General features: G+C 41.5%; 1 protein-coding gene across 2 annotated transcripts in view; it reads left to right on the forward strand.

Annotated features, from left to right (window-relative positions):
• LOC139371482 (E3 ubiquitin-protein ligase makorin-2-like) overlaps positions 1-15183 on the forward strand; it is a 63952-nt gene that overhangs the window by 15714 nt on the left and 33055 nt on the right. For both annotated transcript variants that reach the window (XM_071111935.1, XM_071111934.1), the window contains 2 exons: positions 1884-2012; positions 2144-2334. In XM_071111935.1, the coding sequence (XP_070968036.1) occupies positions 1884-2012; positions 2144-2334 (320 nt within the window). The remainder of the gene's footprint in view (positions 1-1883; positions 2013-2143; positions 2335-15183) is intronic.

Consider the following 15183-nt stretch of genomic DNA (forward strand, 5'->3'; position numbering starts at 1 on the left):
TCTGCAGCGATACGACATCCCATTTGGTTTGCGTTTAGTGGGACTATATATATATTTTTTTTAACAGGACAATGACCCAAAACACACCTCCAGGCTGTGTAAGAGCTATTTCACCAAGGAGAGTGATGGAGTAGTGCATCAGATGACCTGGCCTCCACAATCACCAGACCTCAACCCAATTGAGATGAGTTGGACCGCAGAGCAAAGGAAAAGCAGCCAAGTGCTCAGCATATGTGGGAACTTCTTCAAGACTGTTGGAAAAGCATTCCAGGTGAAGCTGGTTGAAAGAATTGTAAGAGTGTGCAAAGCTGTCATCAAGGCAAAGGGTGACTACTTTGAAGAATCTCAAATATAAATCATATTTGATTTGTTTAACACTTTTTTTGGTTACTACATTATTCCATATGTGTTATTTCATAGTTTTGATGTCTTCACTATTATTCTACAATGTAGAAAATTAGTAAAAATAAAGAAAAACCCTTGGATGAGTAGGCGTGTCCACACTTTTGACGCGCGTGTGTGTGAGAGGTCGACCGATTAATCGGAATGGCCGATTAATTAGGGCCGATTTCAAGTTTTCATAACAATCGTAAATCTGTATTTTTGGCGCCGATTTAAAGAGAAAAAAAAATATATATTATTATTTTTATACCTTTTTATTTAACTAGGCAAGTCAGTTAAGAACACGTTCTTATTTTCAATGACTGCCTAGGAACGGTGGGTTAACTGCCTCGTTCAGGGGCAGAACGGCAGATTTTCACCTTGTCAGCTCGGGGGATCCAATCTTGCAACCTTATAGTTAACTAGTCCAACGCTATAGCCACCTGCCTCTCGTTGCACTCCAAGGAGACTGCCTGTTACGCGGATGCAGTAAGCCAAGGTAAGTTGCTAGCTAGCATTAAACTTATCTTATAAAAAAATCATAACCACTAGTTAACGATATTACTAGTTTATCTAGCGTGTCCTGCGTTGCATATAATCTGACTGAGCATACAAGTCTGACTGAGCGGTGGTAGGCAGCAGCAGGCTCGTAAACATTCATTCAAACAGCACTTCGTTGCGTTTTGTCAGCAGCTCTTTGTTGTGCGTCAAGCATTGCGCTGTTTATGAGGCTGGTGTAACCGATGTGAAATGGCTAGCTAGTTAGCGGGGTGTGCGCTAATTGCTTTTCAAACGTCACTCGCTCTGAGACTTGGAGTGGTTGTTCTCCTTGCTCTGCATGGGTAACGCTGCTTCGAGGGTGGCTGTTGTCGTTGTGTTCCTGGTTCGAGCCCAGGGAGGAGCGAGGACAGGGACGGAAGCTATACTGTTACACTGGCAATACTAAAGTGCCTATAAGAACATCCAATAGTCAAAGGTTAATGAAATACAAATGTTATAGAGGGAAATAGTCCTATAATTCCTATAATAACTACAACCTAAAACTTCTTACCTGGGAATATTGAAGACTCATGTTAAAAGGAACCACCAGCTGTCATATGTTCTCATATGTTGAGCAAGGAACTTAAACGTTAGCTTTTTTTACATGGCACATATTGCTCTTTTACTTTCTTCTCCAACACTTTGTTTTTGCATTATTTAAACCAAATTGAACATGTTTCATTATTTATTTGAGGCTAAATAGATTTTATTGATGTATTATATTAAGTAAAAATAAGTATTAATTAAGTATTGTTGTAATTTTTATTATTCCAAATAAATACCAATTAAATCGGCCGATTTTAAAAAATATATATATATTTTATTTATTTTGTATTTTTATATCGGGTTTTTTGGTCCTCTAATAATCGTTATCGCCGTTGAAAAATCATAATCGGTCGACCTCTAATCCACACGCTAGCTAGCTTGCTTATTCTGCTGTTTTTTTGTGTGTTGCTATGCAGGTATTTTCTCCATGGAGTCTGCCGAGAGGGGAATAGGTGCATGTTCTCTCATGACCTGACCACCAGTAAACCTTCAACCATTTGTAAGTTCTACCAGAGAGGTGTGTGTGCCTACGGAGACCGCTGCAGGTAAGATCCAATATACTGACCACACTGATGGGCTGGAATGTACAGTTACTGTATGAGTTTTATGCTCATCTATAGTGTTCAGTAAATGTGTGTTTATTATCATTGTGTGTGTTTGGACTGTTGTGTTGTAGGTATGACCACATCAAGCCATCTGGTGGTGGTGGTGGAGGAGGAGGGAGAGGTGTGTCCATGGACCTCCCTAACAGAAACCCCATCACTGCTGGGGCCTTCATCCCCCCTGGGGTGCCTGGACCTCTCGCCCCCACTGCACCCCAAGCCAGGCATCAGGGGGGGAAGAAACCGCTGGTGCTGAGAGATCGAGGTATGCAAGGTGGAATCTCACTGACCACATTTACATGCACACCAGTATTATTATTCTGTTTTTGAGATGACGCTAGGACTGGGCGATATATCAAATTAATTTCATTCATTTAAATGTATGTTTTTGCGCGATATTCGAAATGCCTGTACCAAGAATCAAGGTTTTGTTATTTTTCACTTTTATGAACGTTTGTCCGCTTGTTCTCATGTTGTCTTTTTGGTCTTGTCTCGTTCGCTCCTTCTGTGCTGTGCATCTTCCCATTTACACCAGAGATCTGTATATAATGACGAGATGCTCACGTCTCCGTCCTAACAATGGGAGTCGTCTCAAAGGTAGGAAGGCAGGCGACAAGCTTAAGGACAAAATAAGCCCATAGAAAAGCTTTGGCCTTATTTTGGACAGATTTTATCAAGAGTGAAACCTCTCGCTTTGCACCTTCCTCTATGGTTTACACACCACACCAAGCCCCTACCCCTTCCTCTCACGCCAACAACGTTGAGAGGTCACATCTTCCCCTGTGAAAAAGCGGTTTCAACTCGCTAGTTGCATTTGAGGTTTGGTCCAACAGAATCAGCCATATCAGTCAACTTCTCCTCTAGTACAGTAAAATGAACTTTTCTACCCTTTTTGTCTCAACTACTCAAAATGCACGCAGAGCAGACACTCTTGTTTTAGTAGTATCAATGAACATTGATTATTGAAAATGAATGCTCAGTTTGTCCCGCACAGCGTTGGGGTACCACTGTAATACTATCTGCCTAGTCTGCAATAAGCATAAAACACAATTATATATATTTTTGTATTGCTTTTTTCCCCCGCATTATTTAACTTATTTTGTACATAATGTTGCTGCCACCGTCTCTTATGATTGAAAAGATCTTCTGGAAATCAGAACAGCGAATACTCACTTCGAACTGGAGTTAAGATTTTTTTTCTTTTAAGTCCGACGCAAAGGATATACTGCCTCTCCGAGACCAGGCCCAAATCTCAGTCATTCGTGTGAAGAAAAAAAGGAAATTCAGGGGGCCTTGTGAGCATTTGTCTGCGAGTGGGTAACCTGCCTCTACCATCCATTCTATTGGCCAACGTGCAATCACTGGAAAATAAACTGGATGATCTCCGCCTGAGACTATCCTACCAACGGGACATAAAAATGTAATATTTTATGTTTCACGAGTCGTGGATGAACAACGAACGGATAATATTATTTTGGCTGGGTTTTCTGTGCATCGGCAGGACGGAACAGCTATGTCTGGTAGGACGAGGGGTGGGTGTGAAACTATTTGTCAATAACAGCTGGTCTACCAAGTGTTTTCCACACTATCTACCAAGAGAGTTAAGAGAGTTTTCATCTATATTTTTCGTAGGCGTTTATTTACCACCACAAACCGATGCTGGCACTAAGACCACACTCAACCAGCTGTATAAGGCCATAAGCAAACAAGAAAATGCTTATCCAGAAGCGGCGCTCCTAGTGGCCGGGGACTTTAATGCAGGGGAACTTAAATCAGTTTTACCTCATTTCTACCAGCATGTTACATGTGTAACCAGAGATAAAAAAAAATTCTAGACCACCTTTACTCTACACACAGAGACGCATACAAATCTGACCATAATTCTATCCTGATTCCTGCTTACAAGCAAAAACTAAAGCAGGAGGGACTCGTCAGATGACGCGGATACTACGCTACAGGACTGTTTTGCGGGCACAGACTCGAATATGTTTCAGGATTCATCCAATGGCATTGAGGAGTATACCACCTCAGTCATCGGCTTCATCAATAAGTGCATCGACGATGTCGTTCCCACAGTGACCGTACGTACATATCCCAACCAGAAGCCATGGATTACAGGCAACAGAGCTGCACCTTTCAAGGATGGGGACACTAATCCAGACGCTTATAACAAATCCCGCTATGCCCTCAGTCGAACCATCAAACATGAAAAGTGTCAATACAGGACTAAGATTGAATCCCACCACACTGATTCTGACGCTCGTCGGATGTGGCAGGGAAACGGACACAAAAACAACAAACCTTTCTGAACGTGATAATACCTTGACAAAGTTGTTAAATAGCATGTTAGTACATATTCTTTCAATATTTTGATGTTTTAGAAAGTTCTGTTGCGTACCTGTAATGGTAGAAAGAACGGACACAAGTTTACGTCTGCATGGTTCTGGCTTTTTCTTTATTCTGAAAAATGGAGCGCATGCTTGGCCAGAACTTGCTGTTTCTCCTACTGCCACAGTGCAACAGCGCCATCTATTGGCCTGATGGACTAAAGCGTGTTCTAAAGCATAATGACTAAAGCATGGACAAAGCATAATGCTAAAGCATGTGGAATATACAATTTAGATTAAGACAAATGCATAAACAAATTAGTTAAAAATAATAAGGGGTGTCTGTTTATAGTGACTTTGTTTTCAACCTATTGCACCCACAAAGCTCATCACTAAGCTAAGGACCCTGGCACTGAACCCCCTCCCTCTGCAACTCCCTCTGCAACTGGATCCTGGACTTCCTGACGGACCGCCCCCAGGTGGTAAGGGTAGGCGGCATCATATCTGCCACACTGATCCTTAACACGGGGCCCCTCAGGGGTGTGTGCTTAGTCCCCTCCTGTACTCCCTCTTCACCCACGACTGCTTGGCCAAGCACGAGTCCGACACCATTAAGTTTGCTGGTGACACAACAGTGGTAGGCCTGGTGGTAGGCCTGATCACTGACAACGATGAGACAGCCTATAGGGAGGAGGTCAGAGACCTGGCAATGTCGTGACCGCTCGAGCCTGTGGATTACTGAACATAACGCGCCAACCAAATGGAGGTATTTTGGATATAAAAATAATCTTTATGGAACAAAAGGAACATTTATTGTGTAACTGGGAGTCTCGTGAGTGCAAACATCCAAAGATCATCAAAGGTAAGCGATTTATTTGATTGGTCACGAAAGTCAGAAAAGCAATCTACTTTGCTGCTAGCTGTTTGTAATGTTTTGTCTGCTGAGAGAGATGTCCTTACATAAACGCTTGGTTTGCTTTAGCTGTAAAGCTTTTTTGAAATCTGACACGCCAGGTGGATTAACAACAAGCTACGCTGTGTTTTTCTATATTTCACTTGTGATTTCATGAAAATCAAATATTTTTAGTAATTTAAATTGAAGTTGGTGCTCTGCAATCCAGCTGATGTTGAGGAAAATGATCCCGCTAACGGGATGGGTGCGCCAAGTAGTTAAACAGCTTGGAAAATTCCAGAAAATGATGTCATGGCTTTAGAAGGCTTCTGATAGGCTAATTGACATCATTTGAGTCAATTGGAGGTGTACCTGTGGATGTATTTCAAGGCCTACCTTCAAACTCAGTCCCTCTTTGCTTGCTTGAAATCATGGGGAAATCAAAATAAATCAGCCAAGACCTCAGAAAATAAATTGTCAACCTCCACAAGTCTGGTTCGTCCTTGGGACAATTTCCAAACGCCTGAAGATACCACGTTCATCTGTACAAATAATAGTACGTAAGTATAAACACTTTGTGACCACGCAGCCGTTATACTGCTCAGGAAGGAGACTCAGTCTGTCTCCTAGAGATGAACGTACTTTGGTGTGAAAAGTGCAAATCAATCCCAGAACAACAGCAAAGGACCTTGTGAAGATGCTGGAGGAAACAGGAACAAAAGTATCTATATCCACAGTAAAACAAGTCCTACATCGACATAACCTGAAAGTCCTCTCAGCAAGGAAGAAGCCACTGCTCCAAAACCGCCATAAAAAAAGCCAGACTACGGTTTGCAACTGCACATGGGGACAAAGATCATACTTTTTGGAGAAATGTCCTCTGGTCTGATGAAACAAAAATATAACTATTTGGCCATAATGACCATCATTATGTTTGGAGGAAAAAGGGGGAGGCATGCAAGCTCAAGAACACCATCCCAACCGTGAAGCACGGCGGTGACAGCATCATGTTGTGGGGGTGCTTTGCTGCAGGAGGGACTGGTGCACTTCACAAAATAGATGGCATCATGAGGGTGGAAAATGATGTGGATATATTGAAGCAACATCTCAAGACATCAGTCAGGAAGTTAAAGCTTGGTTGCAAATGGGTCTTCCAAATGGACAATGACCCCAAGCATACTTCCAAAGTTGTGGCAAAATGGCTTAAGGACAACAAAGTCAAGGTATTGGAGTGGCCATCACAAAGCCCTGACCTCAATCTCATAGAATTTTTTGGGGCAGAAGTGAAAAAGCGTGTGCGAGCAAGGAGGCCAACAAACCTGACTCAGTTACACCAGCTCTGTCAGGAGGAATGGGCCAATATTCACCTTATTGTGGGAAGGTTGTGGAATGCTACCCGAAACGTTTGACCCAAGTTAAACCATTTAAAGGCAATGCAACCAAATACTAATTGAGTGGATGTAAACTTCTGACCCACTGGAAATGTGATGAAAGAAATAAAAGCTGAAATAAATAATTCTCTCTACTATTATTCTGACATTTCACATTCTTAAAATGTTGATCCTAACTGACCTAAGACAGGGAAATTTTACTAGGATTAAATGTCAGGAATTGTGAAAACGGTGTTTAAATGCATTTGGCTACGGTGTATGTACACTTCTGACTTCAACTGTATCAATGATGTCGCTCTTGCTGCTGGTGATTCTCTGATCCACCTCTGCGCAGACGACACCATTCTGTCTACATCAGGCCTTTTGGACACTGTGCTAGCAAACCTCCAAACGAGCTTCAACGACATACAACACTCCTTCCATGGCCTCTAACTCCTTTTAAATGCTAGTGAAACTAAATGTATGCTCTTCAACCAATTTCTGCCCGCACCCTCCCGCCTGACTAGCATCACTACTCTGGACGGTTCTGACCTCAAATATGTGGACAACAACAAATACCTAGGTGTCTGGTTAGACTGTAAACTCTCCTTCCAGACTCACATTAAGCATCTCCAATCCAAAATTAGAAATCAGCTTCCTATTTCGCAACAAAGCCTCCTTCAGTCATGCTGCCAAACATGGGGCAGGGTAGCCTAGTGGTTAGAGCGTTGGACTAGTAACCGGAAGGTTGCAAGTTCAAATCCCTGAGCTGACAAGGTACAAATCTGTCGTTCTGCCCCTGAACAGGCAGTTAAGTTAACTAGGCCTTCATTGAAAATAAGAATTTGTTCTTAACTGACTTGCCTAGTTAAATAAAGGTTAAACAAACAAAAATAAAATAAGATAAATACCCTCGTAAAACTGACTATCCTACCTATCCTTGACTTTGGTGATGTCATTTACAAAATAGCCCCCAACACTCTACTCAGCAAACTGGCTACCCGTTTTGTCACCAAAGCCCCATATACTACCCACCACTAACGGTCTGAGAGATGTGTGAGTTATTGCAGTCAAAATAGGGTGTCTGTGAGAAAGCACCTCAAGGATAAAGGAGATTCATAGACACAGAACCCTGCAAAGGAGTGAAAGAGATAAGAGACAAGTCAGACATACCACTATAAAGCCACACGGGAGTGGAAAATTACTGCTGAGCCCTTAGAAAACACTGGAACTATTGTTCTCTCCTGCAAGTTTGTAAAACTGTTATTGTTCACTGTCTTTTTTACTGTTGTTTACCCTTTTTGCACTGTTGGTTAGAGCCTGTAAGTAAGCATTGGATGTGTACAGGTACAATGATGGGTAAGCTGCTCTGACAGCTGATGCATAAAGTTAGAGAGGGAGATATAAGACTCCAACTTCAGAGATTTTTGCAATTCGTTCCAGGAAGGAAAGGTGGCAAAAGTAAGTGTTGGCTTTGGGGATGACCAGTGCAATGTACCTTCCGGAGCGCGTGCTCTCGTTGGCTGGCCCTCACTATAAATATCTGTCGCCAAACCCACTGGCTCCAGGTCTATAAGTCTTTGCTAGGTAAAGCCCTGCCTTATCTCAGCTCACTGGTCACCATAGCAACACCCACCCATAGCACGCGCTCCGGAAGGTACATTGCACTGGTCATCCCCAAAGCCAACACTTACTTTTGCCACCTTTCCTTCCTGGAACGAATTGCAAAAATCTCTGAAGTTGGAGTCTTATATCTCCCTCTCTAACTTTATGCATCAGCTGTCAGAGCAGCTTACCCATCATTGTACCTGTACACATCCAATGTGTAAATAGCACACCCTACTACCTCATCCCCATATTATTACTGTTGGGCTTCTTTTCTTGGGCTTCTATTTAATAATGAATTCTCAATGTGCACTTATAAATCATATACATTTTAATCAAAATACAGCTGTAGACAGAAGTCAAGGATCAAACATACAATGATTTCTCTCCTGAGTTCTGCAAAATAGGAAAAGTTGCTTTTAGTCAACCCCTAGTGATGTAACTGCCTACTTCAAAACCTTCTTCGCATGAGACCAAGCCCATGCATATCAAATCAAAGTTTATTTGTCACGTGCTCCGAATTCAACAGGTGTAGACCTTACAGTGAAATGCCTACTTACAGGCTCTAACCAACAGTGCAAAAAAGGTAAACAACAGTAAAAAAGACAGTGAACAATAACAGTTTTACAAACTTGCAGGAGAGAACAATAGTTCCAGTGTTTTCTAAGGGCTCAGCAGTAATTTTCCACTCCCGTGTGGCTTTATAGTGGTATGTCTGACTTGTCTCTTATCTCTTTCACTCCTTTGCAGGGTTCTGTGTCTATGAATCTCCTTTATCCTTGAGGTGCTTTCTCACAGACACCCTATTTTGACTGCAATAACTCACACATCTCTCAGACCGTTTCTTAGAGGCAGAGACTAGAAAAGAACTGTGGAACAATATTAAACCTTACAATGCATATATATATACTGCTAATCTGTAGTCCAGGACCCTATAAATGTAGTGGAGGAGGGGTATTATAGCTCTTCCCCTTCTATTAATACAACAAAAGCATAATCAGGGACTGCGGTTGAAAATTAGCTGGCTGGCTAAAACCGGCGCCTTTACTGAAACGTTGGTTAATGTGCACTGTCCCTGTAAAAAATAAACTCAAACTCAATCAATTATTATAATACATCAAACATTTGGTGCAGCCCCTATCATGACCCCAAGGTGAGCCCATCATTACTTACCCTCTTGCTCTTCTCTTGCTCTTTTTCACCCCAGTATCTCAGCCTGCACATCATCATCTGCACATCAATCACTCCATTATTAATGCTAAATTGTAATTATTTCGCCTCTATGGCCTATTTATTGCCTACCTCCCGACTCTTCTACATTTGCACACACTGTACATAGATCTTTCTATGTTTCTTTTCTATTGTGTTTTTGACTGTACGTTTATTTATGTGTAATTCTGTGTTGTTTTTGTCGGCACAGCTTTGCTTTATCTCGGCCAGGTCGCAGTTGTCAATGAGAACTTGTTCTCAACTGGCCTACCTGGTTAAATAAAGGTGAAATAAAAAATGTCATAGGTGTTGTGTGATGTTTTCATCTGATTGTTGTTAGCAGTTTATGTTATTCTTTAATAACACAGACCCCAAAGAAAATCAGGGGAGGAAAATAATAGGTTTATTCAAATAGGACAAATCATGCTTGGAAGTAGATGGCAATTCTCCCCTGTCCTCAGTGATACTCTCCAGTGATGCTCTCCAGTGATGCTCTCCTGTGGTTCTCCACTGTGATTATCTGCACAGATCAAAGGGACAGGATCTAGTTTTAAAACCCTAGCCTGTGGTTGACCAATTAGAAGTGCTTACAGTACAACTGAGCCAATGGCCCAATGACAAGTATCCTATTTCAGGCTCACTGCATAGACAAATTCCTCATATGTCTCTGACCCATTTGATAAATGATTCCATATTACAGAAAAACCACTATTTCCGTTGATCGTTGTCTATTGACTTCTCGTCCTCTTGACCCTTCGTCCTCTGTCTCTGCGTTGTGTCTTTATCTTTGAAATATTCTTCTATTTTCAAAAAGATCACTTCAGAAAGTAGGTTACCTGCGCAGTAGGTTACCCAAGTAGGAAGTAGGTTACCTGCGCAGTAGGTTACCCAAGTAGGAAGTAGGTTACCTGCGCAGTAGGTTACCCAAGTAGGAAGTAGGTTACCCACCATAGATATTTAGCCTACTATCATTAATTTACTATCATTTAAATTAAGTTTCTGCTTATAATTTCCAACATTTGGTTGGCCATTTGTTTGTCAACTATAGTTAGATACATGCAGCTTCTCTTCTGTCTTAACTTGTTGACCTGGCCTAGAAGACTAAATAAATTAGACTTCAAGATGGTCTTACATTGATCTAATGAATGCGTTTAGTAATCTAGTTACACCTGTGAAGTTGAGTTGTTTCCTTTAGGGACCGGGGAGAAAAAGCATTAACTCCAAAACAGTGGAAAGATTGTTCCTGTGCAAAATGTCCAAATGTCATGAGTTTGACTGGTTTTAAGGAAATGAAAAGCTGAGAACTAAGAAACACATTTATTCACATAGCCATGCAATCTTCATAGACAGGCCATTCTAATGCCAATGTTTAAATTAAGAGCTTAGTGACATGGCACCGTTATAGGATGCCACCTTTCCAACAAGTCAGTTCATCAAATTTCTTCCCTGCTTGAGCTGTTCCAGTCAATTGTAAGTGCTGTTATTGGGAGGTGGAAACGTCTAGGAGCTTCAACGGCTCAGCCGCGAAGTGTTAGGCCACACAAGCTCACAGAGCGGGACCGCAGAGTGCTGTAGCGCGTCTGTCCTCAGTTGTAACACTCAGTACCAAGTTCCAAACAGCCTCTGGAAGCAACGTCAGCACAATAACTGTTCGTCGGGAGCTTCATGAAATGAGTTTCCATCGCCGAGCAGCCGCACACAAGCCTAAGATCACCATGTGCAATGCCAAAAGTTGGATGGAGTTGTGTAAAGCTCACTGCTATTGGACTCTGGAGCAGTGGAAATTTATTTAACTTTTATTTAACTATGAATACCACCTTGCAGTATGATGGACAAATCTGGGTTGGTGGATGCCAGGAGAATGCTACTTGCCCGAATGCATAGTGGCAACTGTAAAGTTTGGAGGATGAATAATGGTCTGGGGCTGTTTTTCATGATTCAGGCTAAGCCTCTTAGTTCCAGTGAAAGGACATCTTAATGCTCCAGCATACAATGACATTCTAGACAACTTTGTGGAAACAGTTTAGAGAAGGACCTTTCCTGTTTCAGCATGACAATTCCCCCATGCACAAAGTGAGGTCCAAATTGAAATGGTTTATTGCGATTGGTGTAGAAGAACTTGACTGGCCTGCACAGAGCCCTGATCTAAACCCCATTGAACACCTTTGGGATGAATTGGAACGCCGACTGAATTGGAACGCTGATGCTGTTGTGGCTGAATAGAAGCAAGTCCCCACAGCGATGTTTTAAATTTATTTAACTTTTATTTAACTATCTATTTACAATGACTGCCCAACCCGGCCGAACCCGGATGACGCTGGGCCAATTGTGCGCTGCCCTACGGGACTCCCAATCACGTCCAGTTGTGATACAGCCTGGAATCGAACCAGGGTCTGTAGTGATGCCTCTAGCACTGAGATGCAGTGCCTTAGACTGCTGCGCCACTTAGGAGTGATGTTCCAACATCTACAGTGGCTTGTGAAAGTATTCACCCCCTTAGCATTTTTCCTATTTTGTTGCCTGGAATTAAAAATGATTTTTTGGGGGGGGGTTGTATCATTTGATTTACACAACATGCCTACCACTTTGAAGATGCAAAATATTTTTCATTGTGAAACAAACAAGAAATAAGACAAAAAAACGGAACTTGAGTGTGCATAACTATTCACCACCCCAAAGTCAATACTTTGTAGAGGCACCTTTTGCAGCAATTACAGCTGCAAGTCTCTTGGGGTATGTCTCTATAAGCTTGGCACATCTAGCCCCTGGGTTTTTTGCCCATTTTTCAAGGCAAAACTGCTCCAGATCCTTCCAGTTGGATGGGTTCTGCTGGTGTACTTCAATCTTTAAGTCATACCACAGATTCCCAATTGGGTTGAGGTCTGGGCTTTGACTAGGCCATTCCAAGACATTTAAATGTTTCCCCTTAACTTCTTTGGGACTGGGCGGCAGTATTGAGTAGCTTGGATAAAAATATGCCCAGGGTAAACTGCCTGCTACTCAGGCCCAAAAGCTAGAATATGCATATACTTAGTAGATTTGGATAGAAAACACTCGGAAGTTTCTAAAACTGTTTGAATGTTGTCTGTGAGTATAACAGAACTCATATGACAGGCAAAAACCTGAGAAAAGAATCGAACCAGGAAGTGGGAAATCTGAGGTTTGTAGTTTTTCAAGTCATTGCCTATCGAATACACAGTGTCTATGCGTTCATATTGCACTTACTAAGGCTTCCACTAGATGTCAACAGTCTTTAGAACCTTGTTTCAGGCTTCTGCTGTGAAGGGGGAGAGAAAGAGAGCTGTTTGAACCAGAGGTCTGGCAGAGTGCCATTAGCTGATCACACGTGCGCCCATGAGAGGTAGCTGCGTTCCATTTGCATTTCTAAAGACAAAGGAATTCTCCGGTTAGAACATTATTGAAGATTTATGATAAAAACATCCTAAAGATTGATTCTATACATTGTTTGACATGTTTCTACGAACTGTAATAGAACTTTTTTGATATTTCGTCTGAACAAGTGATCGCGCATTATGCATTTGGATTACTGGGCTAAACACTCTAACAAAAAGGAAGCATTTGGACATAAATGAATGATGAAACAAAACAAACATTTATTGTGGAACTGGGATTCCTGAGAGTGCATTCCGATAAAGATCATCAAAGGTTAGTGAATATTTATAACACTATTTCTGACTTTTCTGACACCTCTCCTTCTTTGGAAAATGGCTGGATGTTTTTCTGTGACTAGCGCTGACCTAACATAATCGCAAGGTATGCTTTCGCCGTAAAGCCTTTTTGAAATCTGACAGCGGTTGCATTAAGGAGAAGTGTATCTATATTTCCATGCATAACACTTGTATCTTTTATCAAACTTTATTATGAGTATTCCTGTAATTTGACGTGGCTCTCTGCACTTTCACAGGATGTTTGTTTGAGACCATGCATTTCTGATCATAACATACCAATTTCAAATGAGGTTTTTGGACATAAAGATTAACTTTATCGAACAAAACACACATTTATTGTGTAACATGAAGTCCTGTGAGTGCCATCTGATGAAGATCATCAAAGGTTAGTGATTTAATTTAATCGCTATTTCTGATTTTTGTGAGCACTCTCCTTGGCTGGAAAATTGCTGTATGGTTTTTTGTGACTAGGTGCTGACCTAACATAAAATGTTTGGTGTGCTTTCGCGTAAAGCCTATTTGAAATCGGACACTGGCTGGATTTACAAGAAGTTTATCTTTAAAATGGTGTAAAATACTTGTATGTTTGAGGAATTTTAATTATGGGATTTCTGTTTTGAATTTGACGCATGAAGCATAGCGGTTGCAGCATCATGCTGTGGGGATGTTTTTCATCAACAGGGACTGGTCAGAATTGAAGGAATGATGGATGGAGCTAAATACAGGGACATTCTTGAGGGATGCCTGTTTCAGACTCCCAGAGATTTGAGACTGGGATGGAGGTTCACCTTCCAGCAGGACAATGACCCTATGCATACTGCTAAAGCAACACTCGAGTGTTTTAACTTCTCTGGGATATGTGGGACGCTAGCGTCCCACCTCGCCAACAGCCAGTGAAATTGCAGTGGGATTGTGTTCTCTGGGTGATGAGAGGTGTTGGGTTTGCGCCAGACATAGCGTTTTCCATGATGGCCAAAAAGCTCAATTTTACGCTCATCTGACCAGAGTACCTTCTTCCATATGTTTTGGGAGTCTCCCACATGCCTTTTGGCGAACACCAAACGTGCTTGCTTATTTTTCTTCTTTAACTTCTTGCGTCGAGCAATCCCGTATCCGGGAGCGTAATCATAGCCTCAAGCTCATTACCATAACGCAACGTTAACTATTCATGAAAATCGCAAATGAAATGAAAGAAATATATTCACTCACAAGCTTACCCTTTTGTTAACAACACTGTCATCTCAGATTTTCTAAATATGCTTTTCAACCATAGCTACACAAGCATTTGTGTAAGAGTATTGATAGCTAGCATAGCATTAAGCCTAGCATTCAGCAGGCAACATTTTCACAAAAACAAGAAAAGCATTCAAATAAAATAATTTACCTTTGAAGAACTTCGGATGTTTTCAATGAGGAGACTCTCAGTTAGATAGCAAATGTTCAGTTTTTCCAAAAATATTATTTGTGTAGGAGAAATCGCTCCATTTGTTCATCGCGTTTGGCTAAGAAAAAAAACCCGAAAATTCAATCATTACAACGCCAAACTTTTTTCCAAATTAACTCCATAATATCGACAGACACATGGCGAACGTTGTTTAGAATCGATCCTCAAGGTGTTTTTCACATATCTATTCGATGATAAATCATTCGTGGCAGATGGGTTTCTCCTCGGAAGCAAATGGAAAAATACACGCAGCTGGAGATTACGCAATAATTTCGACGGAGGACACAAAGCGAGCACCTGGTAAATGTAGTCTCTTATGGTCAATCTTCCAATGATATGCCTACAAATACGTCACAATGCTGCAGACACCTTGGGGAAACGACAGAAAGTGTAAGCTCATTCCTGGCGCATTCACAGCCATATAAGGAGACATTGGAACACAGCGCCTTCAAAATCTGGGGCATTTCCTGTTTGAAATTTCATCTTGGTTTCGCCTGTAGCATCAGTTCTGTGGCACTCACAGATAATATCTTTGCAGTTTTGGAAACGTCAAAGCTGTCAATTATATACATAGTCGA

Source organism: Oncorhynchus clarkii, chromosome 17 (assembly GCF_045791955.1).
Source record: "Oncorhynchus clarkii lewisi isolate Uvic-CL-2024 chromosome 17, UVic_Ocla_1.0, whole genome shotgun sequence".
Taxonomy (NCBI): domain Eukaryota; kingdom Metazoa; phylum Chordata; class Actinopteri; order Salmoniformes; family Salmonidae; genus Oncorhynchus; species Oncorhynchus clarkii.